The sequence below is a fragment of the Agelaius tricolor genome, unplaced genomic scaffold (assembly GCF_023055355.1).
Source record: "Agelaius tricolor isolate 1412-34295 unplaced genomic scaffold, bAgeTri1.0.p SCAF_14, whole genome shotgun sequence".
NCBI lineage: Eukaryota > Metazoa > Chordata > Aves > Passeriformes > Icteridae > Agelaius > Agelaius tricolor.
The window spans coordinates 17,158,791-17,184,184 of NW_027269274.1; the positions used below are offsets into that span (position 1 = coordinate 17,158,791).

Genomic DNA, 25,394 nt, shown 5'->3' on the forward strand with positions numbered 1-25,394 from the left:
TGATACTGCTGGGAGTGACTGCTTCCTTCAGCTCCTGCCTTTACAGTGTTCCCAGAGAATCTTTTACCAGCCACCTTCCAAGCCAAACTCTGGTGCTTGGGATTTTCTCACCAGTCTTTCTGTATTTTGCTTGGCCTTCCAAGGCTGGGGCATGACATAACTCCATTAGCTAGATGCTGACAGAAGTGATTAATTCAGGGAACAAGCACCTTGGCAAGCTTGGATGTGGCACTTGGTGTCATGGTCTTGTTATAAAGGGAACACACTCCCGGAGCTAAAGTGATTTCAGCTTTTGTTATAAGGCCTAAAGCTTGGAGGGTCGACCAGGAGCATTCCTGATGAGTGAGGATGCTGCAGAGCCAGTGCTGGATCTTCCTTTCTTGAGCAGAGATGTTCCTTATGCTCCAGGTGGAGGAGCACGCAATCCCACTGGTTCGGATGCCCCCTTTTTATCCTGTTTTTTGTTCCTTTGGACTGGTTTCTGTTGGGATCCTTCATTTGCATGAAGGTTTAAGGTGCTTGATTGGGCCCATTCCAGTTTTGTCCCGGCTGGCTCGTTTTGCTTGGGGGGTGATGCACTTTACTTAGGTGTAATACGGTACGGTCAGTACCGTATTTCTTATAACTACCCTTTAACTGCTTTTACAATATAATAACCAAACTTTTTAACAGTACAAGCTTAGCAATTATGAACTATTTTACAACAGTTTCTAACCTATTTTTGACAGTCTGGTTGACATGGTGGTGATCAGTCACAGGCTGGACTCGATGATCTTCAGAGGTCTTTTCCACCCTAAATGATTCTGTGATACTGCGGTGAGGTGTCCCCTCAGGGAGAAAGAACCCTTCAGTTGGTACTGCAGCAACCGCGCTGGGGAACGGGAGCCGCAGCCGGGGATCGGGGTGTGGGGAACTGAGATCGGGGGTCGAGGACCGCCTCAGAGCTCTCCCGGGCCGAGGCCGGGCCGGGGCCGGGCCGGGCCAGGGCCGCCCCGCCCCGTCCCGCCCCGTCTCGCCCGCTGCCTCCGCCGCTTCCCGCGGGCTGTCCGCTCCCTGCACCTCCCGGGGCGCAGCCGCCCTCCCGCCGCGGTGTCGGGGCGTGCTCGCCCTCTGCTTCCTCCTCCTCCTCCTCCTCCTCCTCCTGCTGCTGCCGGCGGCCGGTGAGCGCGGTAACGTGCGGGAGCGGCGAGCCCCGGTGCTCGGGGGGGTTTGGGGGCTCCGGTGTCGCTTTCGGAAGCGGTGATCACAGCCCCCGGCGTGGGGAGCCCCAGGCTGCGAGCTCAGCCCCCTCAGCTCTGCCGCCCGTGCCGGGGCGGGGACTGAGGAACGCGTGGTTCTGGGAGCTGAGGAACCGTGTTTTTGGGGGCAGTGGAACCGTGTTTTTGGGGGCAGTGGAACCGTGTTTTGGGAGCTGTGGAACCGTGTTTTTGGGGGCAGTGGAACCCTGGTTTTGGGAGCTGTGGAACCGTGTTTTGGGGGGCTGACGAACGCGTGGTGTTGGGGGCACGTGGTCCCGGCGGCGGCGGGAGGTGCCCACACGCGCTCAGCTGTGTTGGCGCGCATTTGGGTTCGCCGAGGGAAAAGTTCTGCTGAGGGAAAAGTTCTGCTGAAGTTCGGTGGGTTTGTGTTGAGCCGTGGTGTCGGCTAGCAGCGGCCTGATGATAGGGCCTGCTGGTAACTACGGTGAGGTGATGATGTACTAAAGTGGCTGCGGTTAATTCTTAAAGCATCCAATCAAAAACCTTCACCTTTTCACCCCAGACACGGTAAATTCTACCCTTTTACTGGAAGATAATAGAAACACTGAAGTGCTCAGTGGTGATATCATGTAGAAAGCGTACTTACGTAAGCTTGTTTGATGATTGTGTTGATACATCAAATGCTATTATTGATAATCGGGTTTTTTTTCAGCAGCCCCATCTGTTGCTAATTTGTTATTGTGCTTAGAGGATGGACCGTGCGGTCTTCCCCAACTTTGTCGTCAGAGCGGATGTGATCACAGAACTTAGTTGTGAGGTCTCAGAGAAGGAGAAGCACTCTTTGTATTTTATATATCAGTGGTATCACTTGATCAGAGAGATCAAATTCTGCACAAACCCGTGCAGAAAAGTTGCTTGTGATATGCAAGAAGACATTTGGCTAGATCAGAGTAATCCAGGATCACAGTTTGTTCGGGGGCTGAGCTGAAATCATTGTGGCTGACATGCTCAGAGTTTTATCTGTAAGTACTTCAAGGTAGGAGCACCAGAAAAAGGATTCTTTAAGCTGACTCACCACGAAGGTCTATAGCTGTAACTGTATGCTAGCTGCTCTTGAATAAATAGGGGTGGAAGTTAGTACTTATTGCAGTGATTGAGGAGTGGGAGGGAAGAGTCTGGCAGCTGTGCTCTTGGGATGGAACTTGGTCAGTCTTTAAAGGTTTTGTGCGGTACTCATGGTGTGAAATCATCACGCTGATGTCCTGCGGGATAGGAGGAACCCCTCAGTAACCGGGTTCGGACTGTACCCATTCTCAGATGATTCAAATAATCAAACCATCAGAAGACCGACTGGGGGGAAAAGTGCCATCAGTTGATGAGCTGGAGAATTCAGTCAGTTAAGGAAGAATCTCTTGGATGCCACAGCTGATGGAAGAAGAGAGGAACAAAGCGGAGGCACCAAATTCTTCTTTGGTGTGCTGGGCCCTTGTTGGCTCAGCTCAGCCACCTGAGAACTGGCCTAGGCCTTTGGTTTTCCTTGCTATTTTATTGTGCAGCAGTACTACAATTGTGAGATGAAGGGAGGAATTTTGTTGGCTGCCTTGTGTAATTTCACAAAGTATTTTGGAATTGATTTGGCTGCCTTGTGTACTTTCACAAAGTATTTTGGAATTGATTTAGCTACCTGTCATTTTCTTGTTAGGGGTAGAGGAAGGAGGGAGGAGTCAGGTGGCATTAGATGTCTGCAGAAGAAAAATTTGATCGACCAAGTGTAAGCATGTATATAAAAAGTTGTAAAAAGTACTGTGCTATGGGTACAGAAGTTCCTCTTTGTTTCTATTTAATGACCCTCCATATTTAAACCCTTAGAAGATTTTTGTTTTCCTTTTTATTGTTGGCTGTGATGCCTAAATATTTTTAACTTTTATATATATTTATATGTATTTGTAACGTTGTAGGCTGTTCATACAAAGTTCTAACTTGTAGTACTTTTCCTGTACTCCTTCATAGTATACCAAACCCTTACTAATACATTCTTGAAATTCTGTTTAGTCTTGCCTTTAGTCTAGCAAGGACACTTTGTTTTGCAGCTTGTATTGTAGACACAGTAAAGTGTCGGGCAAAAAAAAACTGGGGGGAGGCTCTAATGGGGCAGAACCCAGGTAATAGGAAATTACCTAACCAGTTGCTCTTCTTACTGGACAATATTTGTAGGTATACTAATCGACCTTAGGAAAACTGTAGAAAAATTGTAGAAATACTGTATTGTATGTGTACATCACCATATTGTGCACCATTAAGGCTGTCAATTAAAGACTTGCATTTGTATTATTTTAACACTGTTTGGAAAAGTTTTGTGTTTTATTCCAGGCAACAGTATTTAGGTATTTCTTGATGCTAGAGGGTGAAGACTGAATTTTCAGATGTTAAAGTCAGTTTAAATATTGTCTTTGCCTCTTTTTGTTTGCTTTCTCTTAACAACTATACCTGAAGGATTTCGAGTTTTTTGGATGGAGTGTGGTTTAGGAGCAAGATATCAGGCTATGTCTTGATAGGAAGGAAAATGATGAATAGAAACCAGCTGACTTCAGCATTTGTCACTGAAAAACGAAGTGATGCCCTTCTTGGGAAATGACTTTGCTTAAGCTTTGGGAAGTATTTTTTTGTGGCAGTCAAAAGCTTTTAATAAGCCATTCTTATGGAGCAGTTACTCAGGCTTGGGAGGGCAAGGACAGAGAAAACAGCCAGTCTCTTAAGGAATGTGTCATCCTGAATGCAGTTCTGAAAAGTGTGGGATGTTCCCTAAGGGAACCATCCTGGTACACGAATATCCCCATTGATTACCACTGGAGCTGCACCAGGTGATGCTTGCAGTGGGAATGCTGCTGGACTGATTTTAGCTCTAAGAATCTGTTGTATGATATCTCTGTTTGCTGCAGTGGATTACCAGGATTAGGATTTTCTGTGAACAAAGCAACAGGTACAAACAACCAAGTCACAGGGAAATCCAAACCTACAGTGAGTGCAGTGGTGTTGCATCTTTTCCATCGAGTCAAATCTCTAGGAAAATTGAACATTTTATTCTAACTGATTTTCAGGCCTTTTGATATTTTTAACCTTTTTGGCAACTCATGTTGCTCTTTAAGTCTTTACAATAATTTGGTAGCTACTATCAGATACAGTGAAGAAAGTAACACCAGCATCTCATATTTTCATGCAGTTTGGTGCTTATGTCTGAACATTTGGATAGAGGTGCTTAATGAAGATGAGCTGCTCTGTGTGTCTGAAGTAAGTATTTGCCTCTGCTATACACAAAATGAAATACTTGGTTTGTAAGACTTGACCCAAGTACTTTCAGCATATTTAAGTGTTAACTTAGGTGATCTGGTCGGGATGAGGAAAAGACATTATATGATTATTCCTTTACTTACTAACTATTGGTTTGTAACTCTTCTCAGTTCTGGGTGAGGATTGTCAAGCATATAGTGGTTATTTTGGTGAGGTATAACTTGCACAATCCTGTTCTGATTTCTGCTGTGGATCTTGTCTGGATTGATACTGCTGCTCTAATGCATTCCTAAAATTCGATGAACAAAAATTCCAGTGAAATCAGCTTAATGAAAGTTATTGAGGCAAATTGAATGTAAACAACACATTGCAATTCTGTCATCAAATGACAAAAAACCCACACTGTTTAATGGTTAAATCTCCTAAAGGACCTTTCTCTTCTAGATCTCTATCAGGATCTATCGGGGATCAACATTAATGCTTGTTTCTTACCTGTAGAAAGGGAACAATGAGCTGGATAAATTAATGCATGAACTGATGTGTGTTTTCTTGATAATTTTCAAATGCTTACACTCTGTTTAATTTTTCTGAAGGTCTCCTGATGCAGAAGACCCTCTGGAAACTGTAAAGAAGCTCGCCGAGGAAATTAGGAAAAGTGCATCCGACAACTGGTTGGGATGAAGCTTTAACATGATTTTGTTTTACCTTTGTGGGAGGGCTTCAAGGCCTGATACAATATGCATTGATACTTGTTAAAATGATTGTTGTGTCAGTTTTACTATATCATGTGGAAAATCCTTGTTATTGAAAGCTTAACTTCACACTTTAGGATGCTCAAGGACACCAGAAAGGTACCACTGGTACCTGCTCCAGATGGAGAATGTTACCAGGTGAAAAGCATCCCAAAGGAGCAGAGAGGACACACTCTAAAACCACCTATTGTGGAGTTATTACTGTAGTCACAGAGTGGATAATGTGGAAAATTCCAGGCTTGCTGTGGAGACTGAATGAGGCTGGTTGAGCTCACACTTGAGCTGAGCCACTTGCTTATCTTGCAGCTGGCTCAGGCAGGGCTTAACCACTGCAGGATGTCTGGGGTGAAACGCTGGCCTGAGCTCAATGTTGTCTCTGTGAAGCACAGAAGAGCAGCCACATCCCTGCAGGGAAAGGGAGCATCACTCCCCTTTACCCAGGCAAAGAGGACTTGTTCAAAGTACAGAGCTGCTCCTTGCAGGCCACGATATGAGAGTTGTAGTGTGGGAGCAAAGACTGTCAGAGATCCTTTAGCCAGGTGGAGGACACTGTGACACTGAAATGTCACACTTCTGTTCTCCCTTTGGTTCAGTTTGACTGAAGGTAACAGAAACCCTCATAAAATTGGTGTTTGGTTTTCTCCATGTAGAGGATGAGAATATGGCCCCACTTGGTGGACAAATTGCTGTGCTTGCTCCTTTCTCCTCCCCAAAGCGGGGATGCCTGTCAGAGCATACCTGGGTGAAACTAAGCTTAGTTAATGGAGAAGGTGAGCTTACTAAAAAGCTGTATTTGTTGATTTTTGTTGTTAATCACTGACTACTTTAGCTACTTGGGGCTAATGCAGTAAACGCATTTATCTACAGCTGCTCCAAATCTATGTATGGTCTATTTGGTTTTGGATTTTGCAAAACCGCCTTGGAACAGTGCTGTCAGGCTATTGTCAAATCCATACTTTTAGCACCACAGGCAACAAAAAGAATCTCCTTTTAGTGTACATTTCCTTGTTCCATAAGCACTTGAAACTTGGCTAGGTAACTTTAATAAGTAATAAATTCCATTTTTTTGAGATGAACTCTCTTGTTACAGGATCTCTGACTCGGACATGTTTCAGGATCCTGATTTAGACTTTGGCCCCAGGTAAGCCATGCAAGCTTTTAAAATGGGATTTGTGTAGAGGTTCTTCATTGTGTAATCAGGACATGTGGACCTGGCAGTGCTGGGTTAACAGTTGGACCCAGTGATCTTAATGACCTTTTCCAGCCTAAACAATTCCATGATTCTGTGCGGCTAGAATACAAAAATAGAAATACTAATTTGTGTCTTAAATGTGTGGAGCACTCAAAATCTGTGTGTGTGTTGGAAGAAGAAGAGACATGAGGACAAAGCTGGATGTTGCTATTTAGACCATAACAGTCTCTTTATATAATAACCTGCTTCCTCCCTGCTGAACAGGAGGTTGAAGCATTAGCACAGAGTCACAGAACAGCTGGGCTTGGAAGGGACCTCTGGAGATCCAGTGCAACCCTCCTGCCAAGGCAGGGTCACCTGGAGCAGGTGACACAGGAATGTGTCCAGGTGTGACTTGAATGTCTCCAGAGGGGAGACCCCACTCACTCCCTGGGAAGCCTCTTCCAGTACTCTGCCATTCTTAACATAAAAAAAGTTTTTCACAATTAGGTGGAACATCCTCTGGTTTAGTTTATTTCTCTGTGCTTTGTACTCTTAGAAAATCCACAGTGGCTCTGGAAGAAAATCTGCTTTTGTTTGAGGTATCTCCTTGGTGTTGTAGCATCTTTTGCAGTTAGTTTCTATCAATATTTCTCCATCTCTTTCAATCTCGGGAAGAAGTAAATTCCTTTAAACCTATATTGGTGATGACAGGAGTCCTGCTGTAAAAATGTATCAGTTTTTCACAGTGCAGAAGATGATGAAGAGAGGGCAGGGATTAATCACAGAATGGATGTTAAGGATGATCTGTTCCCAGCCTCCCCCTTACACATGTCCCACTTATTGAAGGCCTATCCAGCCTGGCCTTGAACACTGCCAGGATTGGGGCATCCACAGCTTCCATTAGCAACCTGTTCTAGTGCATCACTACCCTCATAGTAAAAACTTTCTTCCTAATAGCCAGCCTAAATTTCCCCTCTTTCAATCTGTACCCATTCCTCCCTGTCCTGTCACTCCAGTTCCTGACAAAGAGCCCCTCTCCGGTTCCCTGTAGCTCCTTCAGACCCTGGAAAGTGCTGGGGGTGTCCACACAACCTTCTCTTCTCCAGGCTGAACAGCCCCAGCTCTCCCAGCCTGTCTCCTTAGGGGAGGTGCTGCAGCCCTCTTATCAACACTTCTGGATTCCCTCCAACACTTCCTGTGCTTGCTGTGCCGGGGAGCCCGGACAGTATCGCGGAGCTCTGGCTGCTGGATGGCTCCGCGCGGCTTTGGGCGGTCGGGATCGCGGCGGCGGCGGCGCCGGGGCTCCCCTTTAAGGGGCGGTGCGGGCGCCGTGACGTGCGCGGGGCCGGGCGGCGGGCGCGGGGCGAGCGGCGGCGGCGAGCATGGGGTAAGCGGCGGGGCTCGGGGGGCTCGGGACGGGACCCGACAGCTGCACGGGGAGCCCGCCCGGCCTTCCCGGCACCTCCGGGCTCGGTACCGGCTGCCAGCGGGGCCGTGCGGGCGGCGGGCGGGGGTCGGGGCCGCGCTGTATTAGTCCGGGCACATCTTCACCGGGGGAGGAAGGAGCCGCGCTAAAGGCGATATGGGCACGGGCATGGTGGTGTGAATGGGCTACAGGGATGTCTTGGAGCCTTGGTCTCTTCGACGAGGAGGTGGATTTAATGTAACAAATATTTTGGAGGAGGGATGCCCCTTCTCAGCCAGGCTGATCTTCTGTCTTCAGATGTGTGGTTCCAGTACAGCCTTATCTTGAAGTCAGCTTGCTCTTTGTAAATGACAGAAAAAAACATTTAGGAAGGAGCAGTTAAATTGTTTTAGTTATCTTTGTTTTCAGCTGTGGAATGTTTTAAAAGAGACCTGTGGATGTCTCAGACCTTAAGAAGAGACATTTCTTCTTCCTTCTCTTTTCCTTTTCAATTACATTTCAGCTTTGAAAAATTAGTGTTGAGCAAAGGCCTAGACCTGACATCAAACTTAGCTTCTTGCTACGTAATTTTATTAGAAAGATGGTAATTACTCACAGGAATACTGTCCTTGAAAAGCCACCTGGATATGACTGGAGGAAAACCACACCTCAAAACTTTCCAAAATGACTTATGACTGAGCTGTCCCATTTAGGGTGTTTCAACACTGGGAATTGCAGTGAGTGGTACTGTCTGTGACTACAGCCAGTGGGACACCAAGTAGGTTTTTGTTTGGTTACAGACAGTGCCAGGGATTTGGTGTTGTGTATGTTGAGGTTTCTGTGCTTTTTTAACCAAGTAGTAAGCTGAATTCCTTCTGGAAGAGTTGTCTTGCTTCCTTGCCTGCAAGGTATACTCCACCCTCTCTCTCTGTGCCAATTTCTTTTAAAAGGCAGGTTTTGCCTTGTTTCTTGATGACTACATTAGTTTAATTCTTCACTGTGTAGAGAGAAGGGCTGATGTCAGAATATTTCTTTGTATCTCCAACAAGACAAGCGTTCTCTTTGAACAGTTTGTAACATGACAGGAAGCAATAAGGGCAACTTCCTTTAGTGCCCTGTTCTTTCTTAGGAGTTACAAATACTACCTTTGACACTGCCCTTGAGAAGGAGGTGATGATTTCCTGGCATTATGGGTCACAGAGTGTGTAGTTCCCCATTCTTGCATCAGGCTGATTTCTAGATTGAGTTGCCACCCTGGCACACTGCTCACAAATCCTGTCTTGTCAAGAGAACTTCCCCTTTCTGAGAGTGAGTTACAGACTACCTGTGGACTTGCCACTGGAGACTCTGTGGTCTGGGTGTTTCTCCTCTCTGCTTGGAAACCCTGCCACAATTACACCCTAATTCTAAGGACAGGGTTAGGGAAGGGCTACTGGTGGAGTGTTTGTTTGTTCTTTGTCGTCTGGCCCAGCTGAGCAATTTCTAGTTTGTTTGTACTTTTGCTTTTTTGCTGCATTTATTCTGAGGTTTTCTGCAGAAGTGCAAGCAAAGCACCAGTTTTCAATAGGTTTCTTTTCAGTATCATCCTTTGATATTAATGTCTTTCCATATTCATACTGAGTATCAGGTGCTGTTGAGGCAGGTGTGCATTTTGGGCAATCCTTTGAAGTGTATTTCACATTGCAAGTGGTCCATATGCTATAATCTTTGGACATTTTAAAGACAATGAATTACAGTCCATTGGAGTGTGTTAATAATGCACTTCTAAGTACTTGAAAGCATTTTGCTTCCCAGAATGCTGCATTTGGAAGCAAATGTAAGCATTCTAGGAAAAGTATAAAAGTCAGGATTAACTCAGATTCAGGCCTTTTATTTTGTTGATCAGTCCTTGAACGTCGTGTGGAGCTTTTAGATCAGGGTGTAGGCATAGGTTTCATAGTGCTGAACTTGATACATTTGTCACCATTTTTTATTGACCGTAAGTGATTTCTCCAATTTCTGCTGCTAGTGAATGTGTTGTGACAAAGGTTTACTACTGGAAGATGTTTCAGGATTTTTTTTCCCATTTTAATTGTATTACTGAGTTTTCCCCTCCTTTACTCTGGTTTCAAAGATGGATTGTGAGTAGTAAGGTTAATTTAGTTGGTTTCCCCTTTTCATTCTGCTGTACATAGTTTTCTTATTTTAAGAAACTGCAAAAAGCAGAGCACTGATTCACCAGGTCTTGTTATTATTTTCATTGGTAGTGTGATTACTTAGCCTTGGTATGCCAATTTTCCAATAGTGACCCTTACTGGAAAAGGAAATTAGATGACTCATATCCACAATTCAACTAATTGTGAAGTATTTGAGTGTTTAAGGAGGTCGAGCAATTCAGAACATCTGTATCAGTTACAGAAGAAAATAATGTCGTTGGGGCAGCTGATAGTGGGCTTTCTAATTGGAAACAAAACTTGTCATTGTCTGTGCACACGGTTAATTTGTTTCTCTTTCTGAGTGAATTTCTGCCTGTAATTTAGAGCAGATTGTGTAACAGGTACAGTAATGCCTGAGGCAAGGCTGTTCCTCCTTATGAGAAGGGGAAGGCAGAATGTCCCATTTTCCTGGGAAGCTTTGGCCAGCAGAGACAGACCAGCCTTGTTGGATGGGGATGTGCTCATTTGGGGTTTGATCCATGCTGTCTTGTGGCTTCCTTGTCCTTTTGTGATACAGAGAAAATCCATGCCGGGTTGCAATGTGGCATCTACAAGAGGCTGCTACAGGCTAACCTGGCAAAACCAGCATATTTGTAACAGTGAAAGATATGATTATCCTGGTTTTCTTTGTCTGGTTTAGATGTTTTCAAGCCCATATTTTCTCCACAGACAAGGTCAAAAATGATATTGAACTATGCCGTGTTTCTTCTCCCCTGCTATCACTATCAGGGACTCCACTTTACACTTTCTGGTATATTTGGATACTCCAGGATCTGTAATAAGTTGCCAGTGGTAAGAAAGGTAAATAATGAAGATAATTACAGAACCACAGAATTGTTAGGGTTGGAAGGAAAAAATCCTTTGGAGATCATCTAGTCCAACCCCCCCCAAGGCAGGGTCACTTGGAGCAGGATACACAGAAATGTGTCCAGGTGGGTGTGGAATGTTTCCAGAGGGAAGACTCCATGAAAATTGGAAAAAAGCTTGTAGAAATATAAGCAGTCTCTGTTTAATAAGCAGAGTATTTCTTTTCCAGTGCTGATCCTTGATATTTTCGGTAATAAATGAGTTAAACTGCATCCAGCCTGTTCTGTGAGGCTCGTGTTCAAGCACAGGCTAATCTCACCAAGGACTGTAAGCTTCTTGCCTGGAAACAACTGAGACTTGGATTTTAAACTACTTAAAGAAATGTTTTATGCTTTTTACTAGCCTGAAGAGTAAACATCAGCTTGCACAATTAGCAGTGGTAACTTGCATTGCAGAGCATTTGGTTTTGTGTTCACTGGGTTCTTGGTGAAGAAGCAGCTTGAGGGTGGCAGAGGGTTCTGAGCTGTGGTCTCTGCTGCTGTAGGCACTTTAGGTTTCGTTTCCTCAGAAACCAGGCAGGAAGGAGAGGCTGAAAAATGCTGCCCTGGTGGAAGAGGCAGATGTGCATGGCTGGGTTAGTGTGCCCTGCTAACCACAGAGGGCTGTGTGACAGCAGCAGCCTGAGCACACAACAACACAGCAAGATTGATCACTTGGATGCTGCTCAGGAGTTCATTTTCCTGGGGCTTTGTGCTTCATTGGCTGTAGCTACCTAGCAGGCTAGAGTGTTCCCTCTGCCTCTGGGCTTTCCTGTGCCTCTGTGTAACTCTGAAAACAGTAAATTTTTAACATGCAAGCTGGCTCTGGAGAGAGCTTGTGGAAGAGGTTGCAGGTAGGGTAGCCCTTAGAGAAGGATCCTATAGCCCAAGAAACAGAATCCTTTAAAAACATGTTTAAAAGACCATGATGGCCATTTATTAGGATCTGTAAAATTTTGAGCATTTCGAGCACCAGCTCTGCTTTTTCATATACTGCCATAAAAAAGCCATGGCCTGAGGTGTAGCTGGATATATTTGCCACAGATTGTGTTTGTAGATGTATTATGGGAGGAGAATACCCTCCAATTGCCCAGCCTTTTAAAACTGCAGCTGTAGGGTCTTCTGTGAAATAAACAAATTGGTTTAATTTCAGGAAATTTCCAAGTGTGTAGAGATTGGCCTTTTGACAAAATCTTTGTATTCAAAACATTTTATGTCGTTTATTTTTTATGTGATAACCTCTGTTTTTATTAGCATGATCTCTGGCTCTCAATTCCACTGAGAGGTAAACTTAAAAACCTCTTCTTTTTTTTTTTAGGGTGTGAAAGGCACTAGTCATCAGAGTCACTTTTGTGACTCTTTTTGATGAAGATCTCATTAATAATCAATGCCATTTAAAAGAAGTAGTGGTTGGTTGGTTCTTGTTTTCTACAGTGTTGGATTTTCCTTGATGATCCTTGTTGTGCTGGGTGACTAATATTCCAGAAGAGAAGGGGAATGTGGGCCAAGATGTCACTTAACAGTAGTACAGGATAATTAATTGATGTAATTCAAACTTTGCTCCTGCCTGAACACAGGATTTGGAAATTTTATATATGTGATGATACATGAGTAATGTGGGTAAAGAAAAAGGTGTGTTTTCTATAAAAGCTGGGTTATGAGGCAGGCAAAGCAGGTGGGTGTAACCCAGTCCAAACTTCCTTTTACTGCAGTTCCAGTGTGTTTGGCAAGTCATACTCCAGATTTCAATTTGCCAGGGAAAAAAATACTTTAACTCTTTGGCCAAGTTACTTTCTAATTAGTTGTTTAAATCTGCTTCTAGAATTAGTGTGATACTAGCAATAACAAATTCATAATATTGCAGTTTTTGTGGGGAAATTTTTTGTAGCACTTAATTGTTTTTTGTTTGGTTTGGTTTTTTTTTTCAGTTAAACTTGCTCTGCTAATTCAGTTAACTATCTAAGAAAAATCCTTCCTATTGCCAAATTTGAATTTGGGTGTGGGGGTAACATCCTGTGTCCTTGAAGTGGGTGGTAGGAAGGGAACTGACTCATGTTGTTTGCCTTAAATGTCTGTAATCATTCTACATTCTCTTTTTGCCACTAAAGGAACATTAGAAATTTATTTCCCACCTGCAGAAGCAAATGCCTTTAATTCCGTTTAAGGACAATTTGTATGCTGAGTCCAGTGGACTGAAAATTATCTGGGGGCCTGCCTGAAGCTGCAGTGTTAATTCTTGCACTGCTGATGAAAGACTTCAGTCCCTCTGAATGCAGCCTTGACTTTTCCCCTTGTTATGTGCATATTTCAATGCATCAGTTACTTACAGCAATTACTCTCTGTTTTCTACAAAGTGTACAATAATAGATTTCCTGGCAAACTTCACCAGAAAATTGTATTTTTAGTATGTATTACAAAGGGATTTATATACATAGACATATTTAGTACAAGTGCACTCTTTAAGGACCAAGAAAAGATGCTTGTATACATATTCCATAATAACCTGTTGGATCAGGGTGTCATATGTCTGAGTAAGACCACAAACTGCAGGAAGTTTCCTCCCTGCCACTTTCTCATAAAGGCTGCTTAAGAACACGTTGTGCTAAACATGTTATTTTAAAAAAATGGAGAATTAAAAAAAAATAATGTAAATATAATATTAAAAATAGTAGTTAGCTTAATTCCAATAGGTCTTTGTGTATAAAATTGAAGTTTATTATTTTGGACTTAAAGTAGTCCACATCACATTCCTATTTGCACAAACAGCTGAAGGCTCCATTCAGCACATATTTAGCAAACTTCTTCCTGTAAGATTCTTGCCTTCTTTTTTCCTGTAGCACTCTGGCAGTTGCTGAGTTTCTTGCTTCCCATGGCATTATTGTTGTTTTAGCTCGTTTCTCACGGCAGAGCTGGGTCCCTGGGCTGTGCTCAGCTGTGGGCTCTGGGGATGCAGCTCAGGGCTGTTTATACTGCAGGTAAACAAAGGGGTTGTTTTGCTGGAGCTCCCCTTGCAAACTCCTTTTGGGACTACCCAGAAAGAATTATGGAAAGTAGTGCTGAGTTTTAAGGGTTTTCATTTAATCTGTGTCCCTGCTAGAGCAGTTTGCAGTCAATGATGGCTTGAGCTCTGGTGCTGCTCTGAGGGGTTAGGCAAATTAAAGTGAAACCCTTCTGACATTAAGGGACTGAACCCCAGGAAAGACACTCTGAAGAGCTAATTGAATTAACATTTGTCTGAAACACCAGACTTCACAATTCCAATCCACACTTCACTGCATTGCAGAGCTCCTTAGATGACTTTGCAGTTTCTCAAAGCTGCCAGTCTGATGAAACAACCAAGGTTTTGCAGAATTGAAACCATGCTGCTCAGGCTGAGTCTTAGGCTGCCTGTTGCCTGCCACAAGAATCACTTGGAACCTTCCTGATCATGTAGAGAGCCTGTTCTGGGGAGGTGGCCAAGGCTGCCCCAGCAATTACTGTGATTGCTCCTGGACTAGGAGGCTTCACTCTGGTGTGGATTCTGATTGTCTGCTTGTGCTGAAGCCCCTGCTCTGCTAAATTAGGCTGGTCCCTCTTGCCAGTGTTCAAATCAGGCTAATGTTTCCCTGTGAGTTTGCTTTCTGAGTAATAGTAAATTATTTTCGTTTAATCTTTAGGAAAGTGGTTCTTGTGTTTTGAATTTTTATGCTAAAGCATTAAACTGAGAAAGTGTGTTGCCAGTAAAGTTGTAAAAACGAATCCCTCTGAAAGTCTCAGAAAAAAGCATTATTTTCCTGCTGAACTTCAGAGGCAGTATGTGGCACTGTATGGCTGTGACTAAAATGTTAGTTAGGCATCTCTGTCTGGGCACTTGTTTGGGCATGCCCTACACCTTAGTCAGCAAACGTGGATATTTACCATTTCTGGGAACTGGATCCATTTCTCAAGCAGTAAGGAATGACATGCATATACTCAATTTTTTTATTTTACTTTTAGGAATGGCCTAAATTATCTTTTGAAGTCTTTCCAGACCACCCCGTGTTACAGCCATAACTCACTATTTGTAAATGTTTGTTTTGAAAAGCAGCAGTGCTTTTGAAAAGAGCCTTGCCAATGTGTTTCTCGAAGCATGGAACAAATCTTGGAATAGATTAAAACTTGCACAATAAAAAGGCTGCTTAAACTAATTTTTCATTACTAGGTGGTCTCATTGTTAATTTGGATATTTTTTTCTGTTTTAAGACAAAATTTTTAGCGTGTCCTGCTCACATGAAGCATAGATATGTGAAAACTTCCTTTGTATCAGCTTACAAAATGTCACTGACTTAAGTGATTTGAACTGTTAAGAAGAGTTAAAAATACATTGCTGGAATCAAAACTTTGATATTTGAAAATGCTTTAAATAAACTCTCCATTTTTTTCCATTTGACTGTTCAAGATCTGCAACATGAACAGCTGCCTTGAGAATTAACTTCTACAAATAGTATTATTTAGATCCTGGTCTTGGTTCTCACATTTTAATATGTCCATTGCATCTCATTCAGTCCTGAAAGGGGTAAAATGGGCAAGTAACTCCCTTTATGTGAGCTGATAGATATATTGAATAATTAGACAGCTTTAAAGTGAGTCTGAGAGACATTCTCATTACATTTACACTTCAGTGGTGAGAGGATGGAGTAGAAGTGGAGGTGTAGGGCAAGGCAAGAGAGAGGTGGTGATAGGAAAGGGCAGGATGTTATCTCTCCATTTTTACTAAATTGAATAAATCTCTCCATATTTACTTTTGTATGCATTTTATGAGAAGTTACAGTTTGTCATTGCTGCAGTAAAACTGCAGGTTTGATTTTGTTTTTTATGAAATCATTGGCAAAAGTTCACTTTCCTGTGAAGAGAAAGAAGCAGGAAATGTCAGTGAATGAGCTCAAGCTGTTTAGAGCTGTGCTTTATTTAGACTATGGTGTATATAATGTGGGAGCATGGAAACCTGAAAGTGACTGACGGCAGCAGAGCACCCGGAGCTGCTGTGTGGCCACCCTGATTTCTGCACTCTGACGTTTGTTTGCAGAATGCAGGGGTCAGGTGTGCTTTTGGTTTCGTTGGCTTCTGTTTCCTCATGGTTAACCATTCAGGGGAAGAATCTGTAAGCAGCAATCCCTCACCTTTGTTCTTTTTCTTTTATGTACGATGCTAACAGTAATTAAATTATCATTTAATGTGAACATGGTTTTTCCCAAATATTTTAGGGCCCTTTAGGCAGAGTCATCAGGTGAAAGCAATCAAATGAAGCAGTTTTTGTCTAAGAAGAGACTTAGCTCACTGTGAAGGAGTCTTTATACAGTGCCTGGAATATCTTGTCTCCTGAAGGTTAGAAGGTTCACTGAGTAATGTATGTAGAGACCATTCTGACTTCACTTGACCATCATCTGTTAGTGGCAGCCTTCCTGCACCTTTTTCAGTTGAGGGGTATCACTTAAATGCTCAAGAAGTGCTGAGACCAGTACTCCTTGGGCAGTAAAAAAAAAACAACATTATTACAGGAAGGTAGTGACTGACCATGCAGAAATTCCAAAAGAGTATAGCTAGTTTTGGTTGGCAATAAAAAAAAATATTCTTTAAGAACTCCAGTGTTGATGACATGAATTACCAGTTCACAGCACTTACTGTTTTTTCTGTAAATGTCTCCCTATTTTATGCTGCTCTAAGACATTAGCCTGCATGAGCCCAAGCACTGGCAGGAAAATTATCTGCTGTGAAGTAGGTGATAAAAATGCCTGCCAGTAATCAGTTGTTGCACTCCTTAAAGAACTGAGAAGAGCTAACTCCTCTCTGTCATTTGACTTGCTGGGCTGTCTGAAAGCTTATCATTTTGGGCTGCAGCAATCAGACAGTGTTTCAGTGGGTAGGAGTGGATCACAGTGTTTGCACACACAAACAGGGAACTCCAGCGTGTACACCTGACACACCTGCACCTCAAACATGTGTCTCCATTTAACTCTTCCAAAGATGGGTGCAGAATGTCCTTGTGTCCTGGTTGGGTCATTTTGCCAAGGACACAAGTGATCCAAATGCACACGGTGTCTCTAACAACGTGGTGAAGATGAGGACATGGTGTGTTGGTTTTTTAGCTTTGCTTTTGTTGTGTTCCTTATTAGAGGTAGCAAATAGGAGATATCTGCTTCATTGAGCAGAAAACTTTATTAAAAACAAACACATGGAGCCCATGGTCAGTGTTTTTATCTATTGATGGCCCTCAGCTTGGCTGCAGGTGGGCTTGTGCTGTTTTCTCTCCTCATATCAGAAATTATTTCAGTTGTGAAAGATAAGAGGGCTGTTCCAGTTTCCTGCTGTGCTCGGTAATTTACGATGAGTAAATATTTCTCCACTTTATTTCAATTTTTCTGATATCTTTGATTCTGCCCAGCCTTTGCTGAAGTTCTAAGAAGTGCAATGTCTGTACAAGTGAAGAATTTTAGTTGTCTTTGTCAGCCTTAATCTCTCTCCTTGACACAAGAATTTCTTTCCTTAGCATAGTTCACTACAAAAAAGGTGTTTTTCCTTTACTGAAGAAGGAAAAACAAGGAAGAACATAGAAAACTTCTTTACTTTGTGCTGCTGTTGCTGGAGAATAGCTGTGTATAAAGGAAGTCATGTCAGCTTCCCTAGTGAGAGAGCTCTTTCAGGATTGGTCCAGAAATGGAAACAAGAGAAAAGAAAAAGCTCTTGGCTGCTCCACAAGTATCAGAATTTTCAGTTGACATTTCTTGTCCTGCAGTTTTTGAAGGTGTCTGTAGTTTGTCACAGGTGTTCTTGCCATCTCTTGAGAACATTGGGATCAGGATTGTAATTCAGTGTATGAATCCATTGAGTGCAGTGCTCTCTCTTCTCTTCTCTTGAAATCACATTTGTATTTTGCTTTTTACACCAGGCTTGAAAGAAATGGGATTTTTTGGATGGCGATGAGCTGGCTGTGAGCTTGGTGTGCTGAAGTGAAGATAATGCTCATGAGGATGAGAGGGCACTTAAAAGCTGGGTGTTTAGGAGTGTGTGTTTAGGTCAGCATCTCAAAAATGCTCTGTGCAAATAAATGGGGCAAAACATGCATGTGTTCCTCAACACATTATTTTCACCTTTACATCCTGTGGTTGTGTTGCAGGAATCCATTTTCCTGGCAGTGTCTCTGACACAGTTCCTGTGACTTCAGGAGGCTGCAACAGTTCCTGCTTCCTGTATCCCATTCAGTACTTCATGGTTGTATCCATAGTGCTCTATTTAGTGCTTCACAAAATCAGTGCTCAGTCAGATACAGTTGCAGTTTCACAAAGTCATGGTTTTGAAAGAGATTTGACTCAAGCTTTTTCTTCTAGCTTTTGCAGAAACAGAATAAAATTGATGCAACCTCTCTTAAGGTGAAAGAATGCAATTTAAATTGAGCCTTTTTTATTTGTCAGTGCCCAGCTTACTAAGGGTTAAGTTGCTCTAGAAGACACTGAGGTGAGATCTTTTAAATTTGGGCTAGGGTAAAGCATTTTGCAATTCTTTTAGTCAGTTATTTAACCTTCCAGTGTCACTGATATTCAAATGCAATTGTCACATTTGGTTGGTGTTTGGTAGCCAAGTGAAAATTGCTGGATGCAATGGAGATGTTTTTTTGTTTAAAGCTGTTGACAGGAAACTGAGCAGGGGAAAAAAAAACCAAAGATAACTGTAGCCAAAATCTCTACCAGCAAACAAAAACAGGATGGATGTGAAAACAGCCTCTCTAGTCTTTATTTTATAGCTGATTGTTCTTTAAAACTGACTTCCTGCAATTGTTCCCAAAACTGATGCATGGTGTGTTTTCTAAGAAATAAAGAGTGCTGGAGACTTTGGCTTCCATGGAAGATGGGCTTTGTTGGTTTCAGACAGTAGGAAACAGATCATTTCATTTAGCACTGTAAGGGAATTGTCACTGGCTTTGCTGTGATATCTTTTCTCCTCTGTGTGGTAAATAGAATTTGTAAAGCTTCGAGAGGTAACTGGTTTTGTCTGCCTCCATCATTTGGTGCTCATCACAGAAGTCAAAGCTGTTGTAATCTCTGGTTTCCCATAATAAATTTGTGACTTTTAGGCAGTGTTTCTGTATCGTGTAGCCTGGCATGCTTGCTATTGAAGAAAAGTCAGGATTTCAGTTCTTCCTGACTGTATGAAACATGGATTCTAAAATACCTGTTTGCAGAGGCCAAGGAGCCTGCCAAGAATCTGTTCAGGGCTGAGATTGTCTTGAGTTTGGGACTGGGAGGTTTTAGGGAATGTGGGTAGAACTTGTGGGCTTGCTCTGAACCTGTGTGTTCACACTAAAACAACAGCAGTCACAGACTAAAATGAGAGGGACCAAAGCCCCTTGTCAGGGGTGGTTCAGCTTCCCTGGCTTAGCAGACCTGACCTCCTGCAGCCCTGCCTTGCACAGTTGTTTCTTAGTCCAGTAAGGACTGAGAGATTGGAGGTGGGGCACTGTGTTTGCTGCAGGTTTGGTTAAGGAGTGACTCTTAGCAATTCTGGTGGTCTCTGTCTTGCAGTTTTGGAACCCTTATTGCCATTGGAGTTACTGTTTTTGCAGTGATTGTCGTCACTATTATTCTGTGCCTCACCTGCTCCTGTTGCTGTCTGTACAAAGCATGTCGACGACCACGCCGTAAGTAGCTCTGGATTTATTTTCTTTTTCACATCTTTGAAGAGGAAATTTTTTTTAATCCCTCCTGGAAAATTGTGTTCCTATAAGAGGTGAAAATACCCTGCTCAGAAGTTGCAATACCTAAATATTAAAAATAAACATTTAAGCAGCTCCAGAATGCGAAGTTGCAGAGGGATGTTTTAGAATATTTTCTGAGCATTTAGAAGTTCTCTTCCATCCCACCATGTTGGGGGGGGTCTGGGAATTATTGGGGGTTTTCCTTTAGGGACCACCAGCACTAACCATGTTTCCTTTTCCTTGCTGTAGCTGTGGTGACCACTGCCACCACGACCGTGGTTCACTCTGCCTATCCCCAGCAGCCAGCAGTGCCACCCAGCTACGCAGCAGCTCCGTACCAAGGCTACCAGCCCGTGGCTGTGCAGCCCCAGCCAGGCATGCCCGTGGCTCCCTACCCTGCCCAGTACCCTCCCCCTTACCCCACCCAGCCTGCAGGACCCCCAGCTTACCATGAAACTGTGGCAGGTAAGGCAGCACCAAGTGCTTCTTGAGCTCCTGAACAGCTCAGAGACAGCTGCTCTGGAGCAAATCTTATGTTATTTACATTTATTACTGTCTGTGGCTGTGTTAATACAGATGTAAACAAATTTTGTAAAATTGAAGTTGTGGTGGATGCTGTTATTCACCCTGGTGGAAATTTCCCTCTCACTGTCTCTGTGTTAAGTATTGCCAGAGGAGGTGTGAGCTGGAGCTGAACTGGCAAAGTTTGGCAATGTGTGGGACTGTCAGCAGATCCAGTAGAATGTTTTACTAATTCAGCTGACATTTAATATTAAAATCAAAGTCAATTAACATACATACATACATATATACATATACATGAGTTGGATGTTTCCACATTCCCTTTCTAATCTTGTATCTGTGAGGTCTGTTCTATAAGAGCATGTAGTGACAGGACAAGGGGCAATGGATGCAAACTAAAGGACAGCAAGTTTAGATCATTTATTATTTTATATATATATATATAACTAGTTATTACTTATTAGATTAGTTATTAGGAAAAAATTGTTTACTGTGAGGTTTGTGAGGCCCTGGCACAAGTTGGCCAGAGAAGCTATGGACACATCTCTAGAAGTGTCCAAGGCCAGTTTGGATGGAATCCTGAACAACCTGGTCTCATGGAAGTTGTCCCTGCCCAGGACAAAGGGATTGAAAGGAGAAGTCTGTTGACAACTTGCAGTTAAAATTATCAGAATCTTTTTTCTTCAGCTTTCCGTCTTTCACAGCATTGTTTTCATGCAGCCTTATTGTTGCAATGACTAATTCCCACTTCTGCTGGTAATAGCTATTCTCTGAGCAATTGGCTCCAGACTGCTCAGAGGGGCCAAAACTGGGCTTTTACCTGTAGGATCTTCAAGTTCTCTTACAAACCTCACTGGTCATCCTTTTAAGTAACAAAGTATAGTCCTGACTAGTAGATAATGCCCTTAGGAAGTAACTTCCAAGACAACTTGGATATAAAATGGCTTTTCATGGTGTGAAAGATTTGCAAACAGTTAGAAATTGTATATTAATAATGTGCAAACCAGCCCCACATGTGAAAACACTGACTTGGCAGGACTGTTGACTCTGTTTTTCTGTTACAAATGCCAAAGAAGCTGTGGGTTTTACAGGATTATGCCAAAGTGCTTTGGCTTCATGTTTTTCATATGAGGGAGCCAATAAATTAGTCATTTCACTTCTCCTGCTCTCTGGTTTTTCAGGCTGTTGCTGGTTTTTAGTTTTAAAACAGTTGTTTTGTTTAGGGTTTTGTGGTTGTTTTTCTTTTTTTTTCCTGGGAACATACCAAAGCACTTTCCATGCTGGCAGCTGAAAATGCCTCACAGTGAGAGTTGTTCCCTTCATTTCTCCTGCCTGTTAGCCAAGGAGCAGGCTGTTAATTATGTCATGTGCCAGGGGAGCATACCTGCTCTGCCACACAGGAGCCAGCCCCACTCACTTTACAAGATCAGCAGAAGATAACCACACCTGCACTTTGCAGGGATCTGATCAGGTGCTACTTGAACAAACTTGTGCTCTTTGACAGAGCTGAAAATGGAGATGCCACTTGAGAGCAGCTTTTCTCAGAACAGTAGAAAGTAAGGATCTCTTCCAAGGGATGTACATCTGGTACATAAGTCAAACTCTTTCATGTGCTCAGTAGTGGTGGGATATTTTTTCTCTCTTATTTTACTTCCTTAATTAATTTTTTGACACTTAGCAGGAAAGCATTTTCCCTGAAGGAATCCTAATATGATTTCTCTAGTCCTTTTACCAGTGGTTTTTTTTTTTTTTTTCTTCAGGACACTGTCAGCTATATCCTCTTGTATGTTTGTATGTGCACTCCTTACTTCCACTTACTTCCACTGGCTCTTTTTTTAGTTCCTTTTTGGTTTTTTTTAGACTAGGTTTTTTAGACTCAGCATCAAAAAAGCCCCAAAGCCAACAAGAACAAAAGTTTTTGTGCTCTTACTTCTGAAATGCAGATGTTTTATGACAAGCTGTTTTCAAGTCCAATTAAGATACTGGCTAAGTTGAACCTCTTAACTGTGCACTCAAAACAGAAATTGCCATTTTATATGTAGAATTCAGAATGTGCATTTTACAAATCTGTTTTTTTCTTGTGTTTTGCTTTTGCAGCTGGTGCTGGAGCTCCTTACCCCACCCAGCCCCCTTACAACCCTGCTTACATGGATCCTCAGAAGCCCACCTATTGAAAAGCTTCTACTGTGCTTCTGCATATAAAACTTTTCAAAATATCATTTGTTCTGTTTACACCATGCTCCTGTACTATATTTTTCTGGAAGACAACAATTTTATGTTAAAAGCAGAGTGAAAATCAGTTCAGTATCTTCTTTTTTTTCATGCTCCAAGGAAGGAGTATTTTTCTTGCAGAAGTTGATTTATACCTCAAGCAAATACAAAAAGAGATTTTGCTCTAGATACAATGAGAGAAGCGAGAAGAAAGAGTATTTCATAAATACACATAAAACCACAATACCATTTGCTGTGCAATAATTTTGAGAGGAATGGTCTAATATGAGCATTGTCAAATACCCAAAGCTGTAGCAATCTTTTGCACAGTATTAAAATGTAAAATCTTAACCTCTAAGAAACTACCTGATACATGTTATGTAAGTTCTGCCTGTTTTGAAGCTACTATTATTAGGTAAGCTACCATTTAATACATTTCATTTATCATTCAAAAGGGAATTTTCCTTTTTTGCATCACATTTACCTTTGATAAGGGATAGTACACCATGTTTAATTGCCTTTGAGCTAGTTCTAAATAGCATGAGTTGGTTATTTCCTTGTTTTCTGTCCCAATTTTAAGGTTTATAAACTGTGCCTCCACTGGGTATTATAGCTAGAAATCAACAGACTCTCTGCCACTTAAAGGACCAAATAGATCAAAAGCTGAAGCCCTAAAAATTCTCCATAAAAGTAATTGGATGAGTATTTCTTGTTCAGCTAGTATTGGACAAACTTACTTGAGCAATCTCTTGTTGATGAGTTTGGAATTAAAATCAGCCCCTTAATGACAGGTTAACAGAGGTACCTTGGCAGCCTCATCACAGAGAAGGAATCCTTTTACAGGAGGGATGGGATATCAGCAGAAGATTGGGATTTTCAAATGCTCAGGGTTTTTCCACTGTCTCTAGTGGGAACTGTAGATGGCAGGAACCTAAGAATTATAGAGCTTTATAAATCCAGTTTGCATTGGAGTAACAGTGTGCTGGGTGAGGGGCCACAGTGAGCATTAAACCTCCCCTTTGTCTTTAGCATTCCCATGAAGCTGAGCAGATAATGAGAAGTCAGGGAAAGGAAGGATTTGTCACAGGCAGGTAATGTATTTTTAAGAAGGTAATGCTTTCAGTCATGAAACATCTTGAGACATCCTCATGGCTGTTAACACTGCTGGGGCTTTAGGCTTCATGAATCTTTCATTGCTCAAACAAATATGGTGGGGGGTTTTTTCACTGTCCTCAACAATTCTTCTCTTTTCCAACATTGAAATGCAATTTGTTGTTAATCCTCATAGAACTATGTAGTTATTTGCATGTATCACTGTGACATAATCACTGAAATAATTTTAACATATTTTTTACACTGATTTTATTTTTTAGAGAGGCCTATATTTGGGGTATATTATTGTTTTACCTCACAGAGTGGGTGGAAGTTGCTGTTGTCAAAGGCAGCCTTGTTCCCCTTCCTGATTTCTTTAGTCTATTTCTGGATTATTCAGATTCTTTTTTTAAGAAAGTTTTCAGGGCATTTCAGAAGAAACTTGTTGAAAGTTTTTTCACTGGGGTTCATGACAACCTGTGCCCCTCTGTTACACCTCTCTGAGTGTTGAAGTTAATAGCATTAAATGGTGCCAAGAGGCACTTACAGAGCATTTATCTGTGTGTCCTGTGTCTGTGTTCCTCCTCTTTCCTGCCACGTCAGCTGAGAAATTGGGCAAAACTTCATGACACTGTCAGATGTTACATGGGACCAACCAAAAAAGGATGGTGTCTTCTGTATGGAGGAGGAAGTATTGCCTTAGAAATCTGGAATGTTTCTGTGGGAGAGCACTGAGTAACTGCAGAAATAAATCCCATGCTCCAGATCCTACATCTGGTGCTTATTCATGGAGAAGGAGGGCAGAGATTGCTCCAGCAGCTTTGTTAGCCTGTGTGGAGCCAGGCCAGGGAGAGCACAGGTACAGCACCCAGTGTGGGGTTCCTGAGGTTGTCACTGTGCCCTGCTCTTCCTGTGCCCACCCTGGTGTGACAAAGGGAGCAGTCACAGTGTCATGTTTGGGTTGTGAGAGGGAAATCTGCAGTTTCATGGCAGGATGGCTCAGTCCTCATCCCTGAGGAGATGGGAGGAAAGGAAGGAGGCAGCAGTAAGGGGCATTCCCAAATCTGAGGTTTTGGGGTGGAGGTTTACAGACCAAACAGATGGTCCTGAATTGCCACTGCTCTGTGTGGGGTGGTGGGAGATGAGGGTTAAGGAGCCTGAAAATTGACACCTTTCCATCAGTGGACATGTGCAAATGATGGCTATGTACAAGTGAAGAGATCAGTCATTAATGTACAAGGAACTGCCTTAGCAGTACTATTACTAATTCAGTTACAGAACTTACTGAAAGAAGAGAAAATGGTCCAGTTCAAAATTAATCAGATTGTGATTAATTTCTTATTGTTAGTGCATTAATCATCATTAACAATGGGGTGTGGGACCAGATTTTATTTGGTTCTTGCCCTGCAGCCTTGTTGAAGCTTGTTTTAAATACTGACGAGAATGGGATGGTTACAGAAAAGATGGAGATGATCCATAAGTTTTCAGTTGAAGCACTGCTGATGTGTCAGTCCCAGTAGCTGTTGCCTTCACATCACAACTTAAAATGTTGTTTTGGTTTTTTTTTTATCTCTGTAAGTGCCTTTGTTTCAGAAATGTTACGTGAAATTAAAGACAGTAGAATATTGAATTTACCAGATAATCATTGTTGCTTTGTTACATACTGTAACCTTGCTTTGTATGTTGTTTGTAGGTTAAACTTAAGTATTCAAACCAAATGGCATAAACTCTATGCACCTTTGTAATAAATTCAGTGTTTGAAGTACATTCTGTCAACTTGGTTTTCTTAGCCTCATTTTGAGTATTATTAAGGGGTGTGTCTGCAAAGCTACATTTTCCTTCATGTGTTTGACAGCTCATGTTACTGAGTGTCCTTCAGGTCACCTTGTATCATGAACATTGCTTTTGGTGGTGGAGACTGAAGCCTAACCAAAGTTACAGATCACAGAATAAAGCAAGGGCAGTGTAAGCTGCTGAATGATCCTCTGACAGGCTGCTGCCAAG

At 42.4% G+C, this 25,394-nt stretch overlaps 1 protein-coding gene across 2 annotated transcripts; it reads left to right on the forward strand.

The window, feature by feature from the left end:
* The first annotated feature begins 1,009 nt into the window (after nt 1-1,009).
* Nucleotides 1,010-25,155, forward strand: SHISA5 (shisa family member 5). Of its 2 annotated transcripts, none has more exons than XM_071440001.1 (7): nt 1,010-1,160; nt 4,420-4,487; nt 5,081-5,158; nt 6,330-6,380; nt 19,393-19,508; nt 19,815-20,030; nt 22,185-25,155. In XM_071440001.1, exons 2-7 carry the CDS (start codon nt 4,459-4,461, stop codon nt 22,259-22,261), a joined length of 567 nt encoding a protein of 188 aa, XP_071296102.1. In that variant the 5' UTR covers nt 1,010-1,160; nt 4,420-4,458; the 3' UTR covers nt 22,262-25,155. The 2 variants fall into 2 exon arrangements, with proteins under 2 accessions (XP_071296102.1, XP_071296101.1); XM_071440000.1 differs by having other exon boundaries at nt 1,026-1,169.
* The last annotated feature ends 239 nt before the right edge of the window (nt 25,156-25,394 follow it).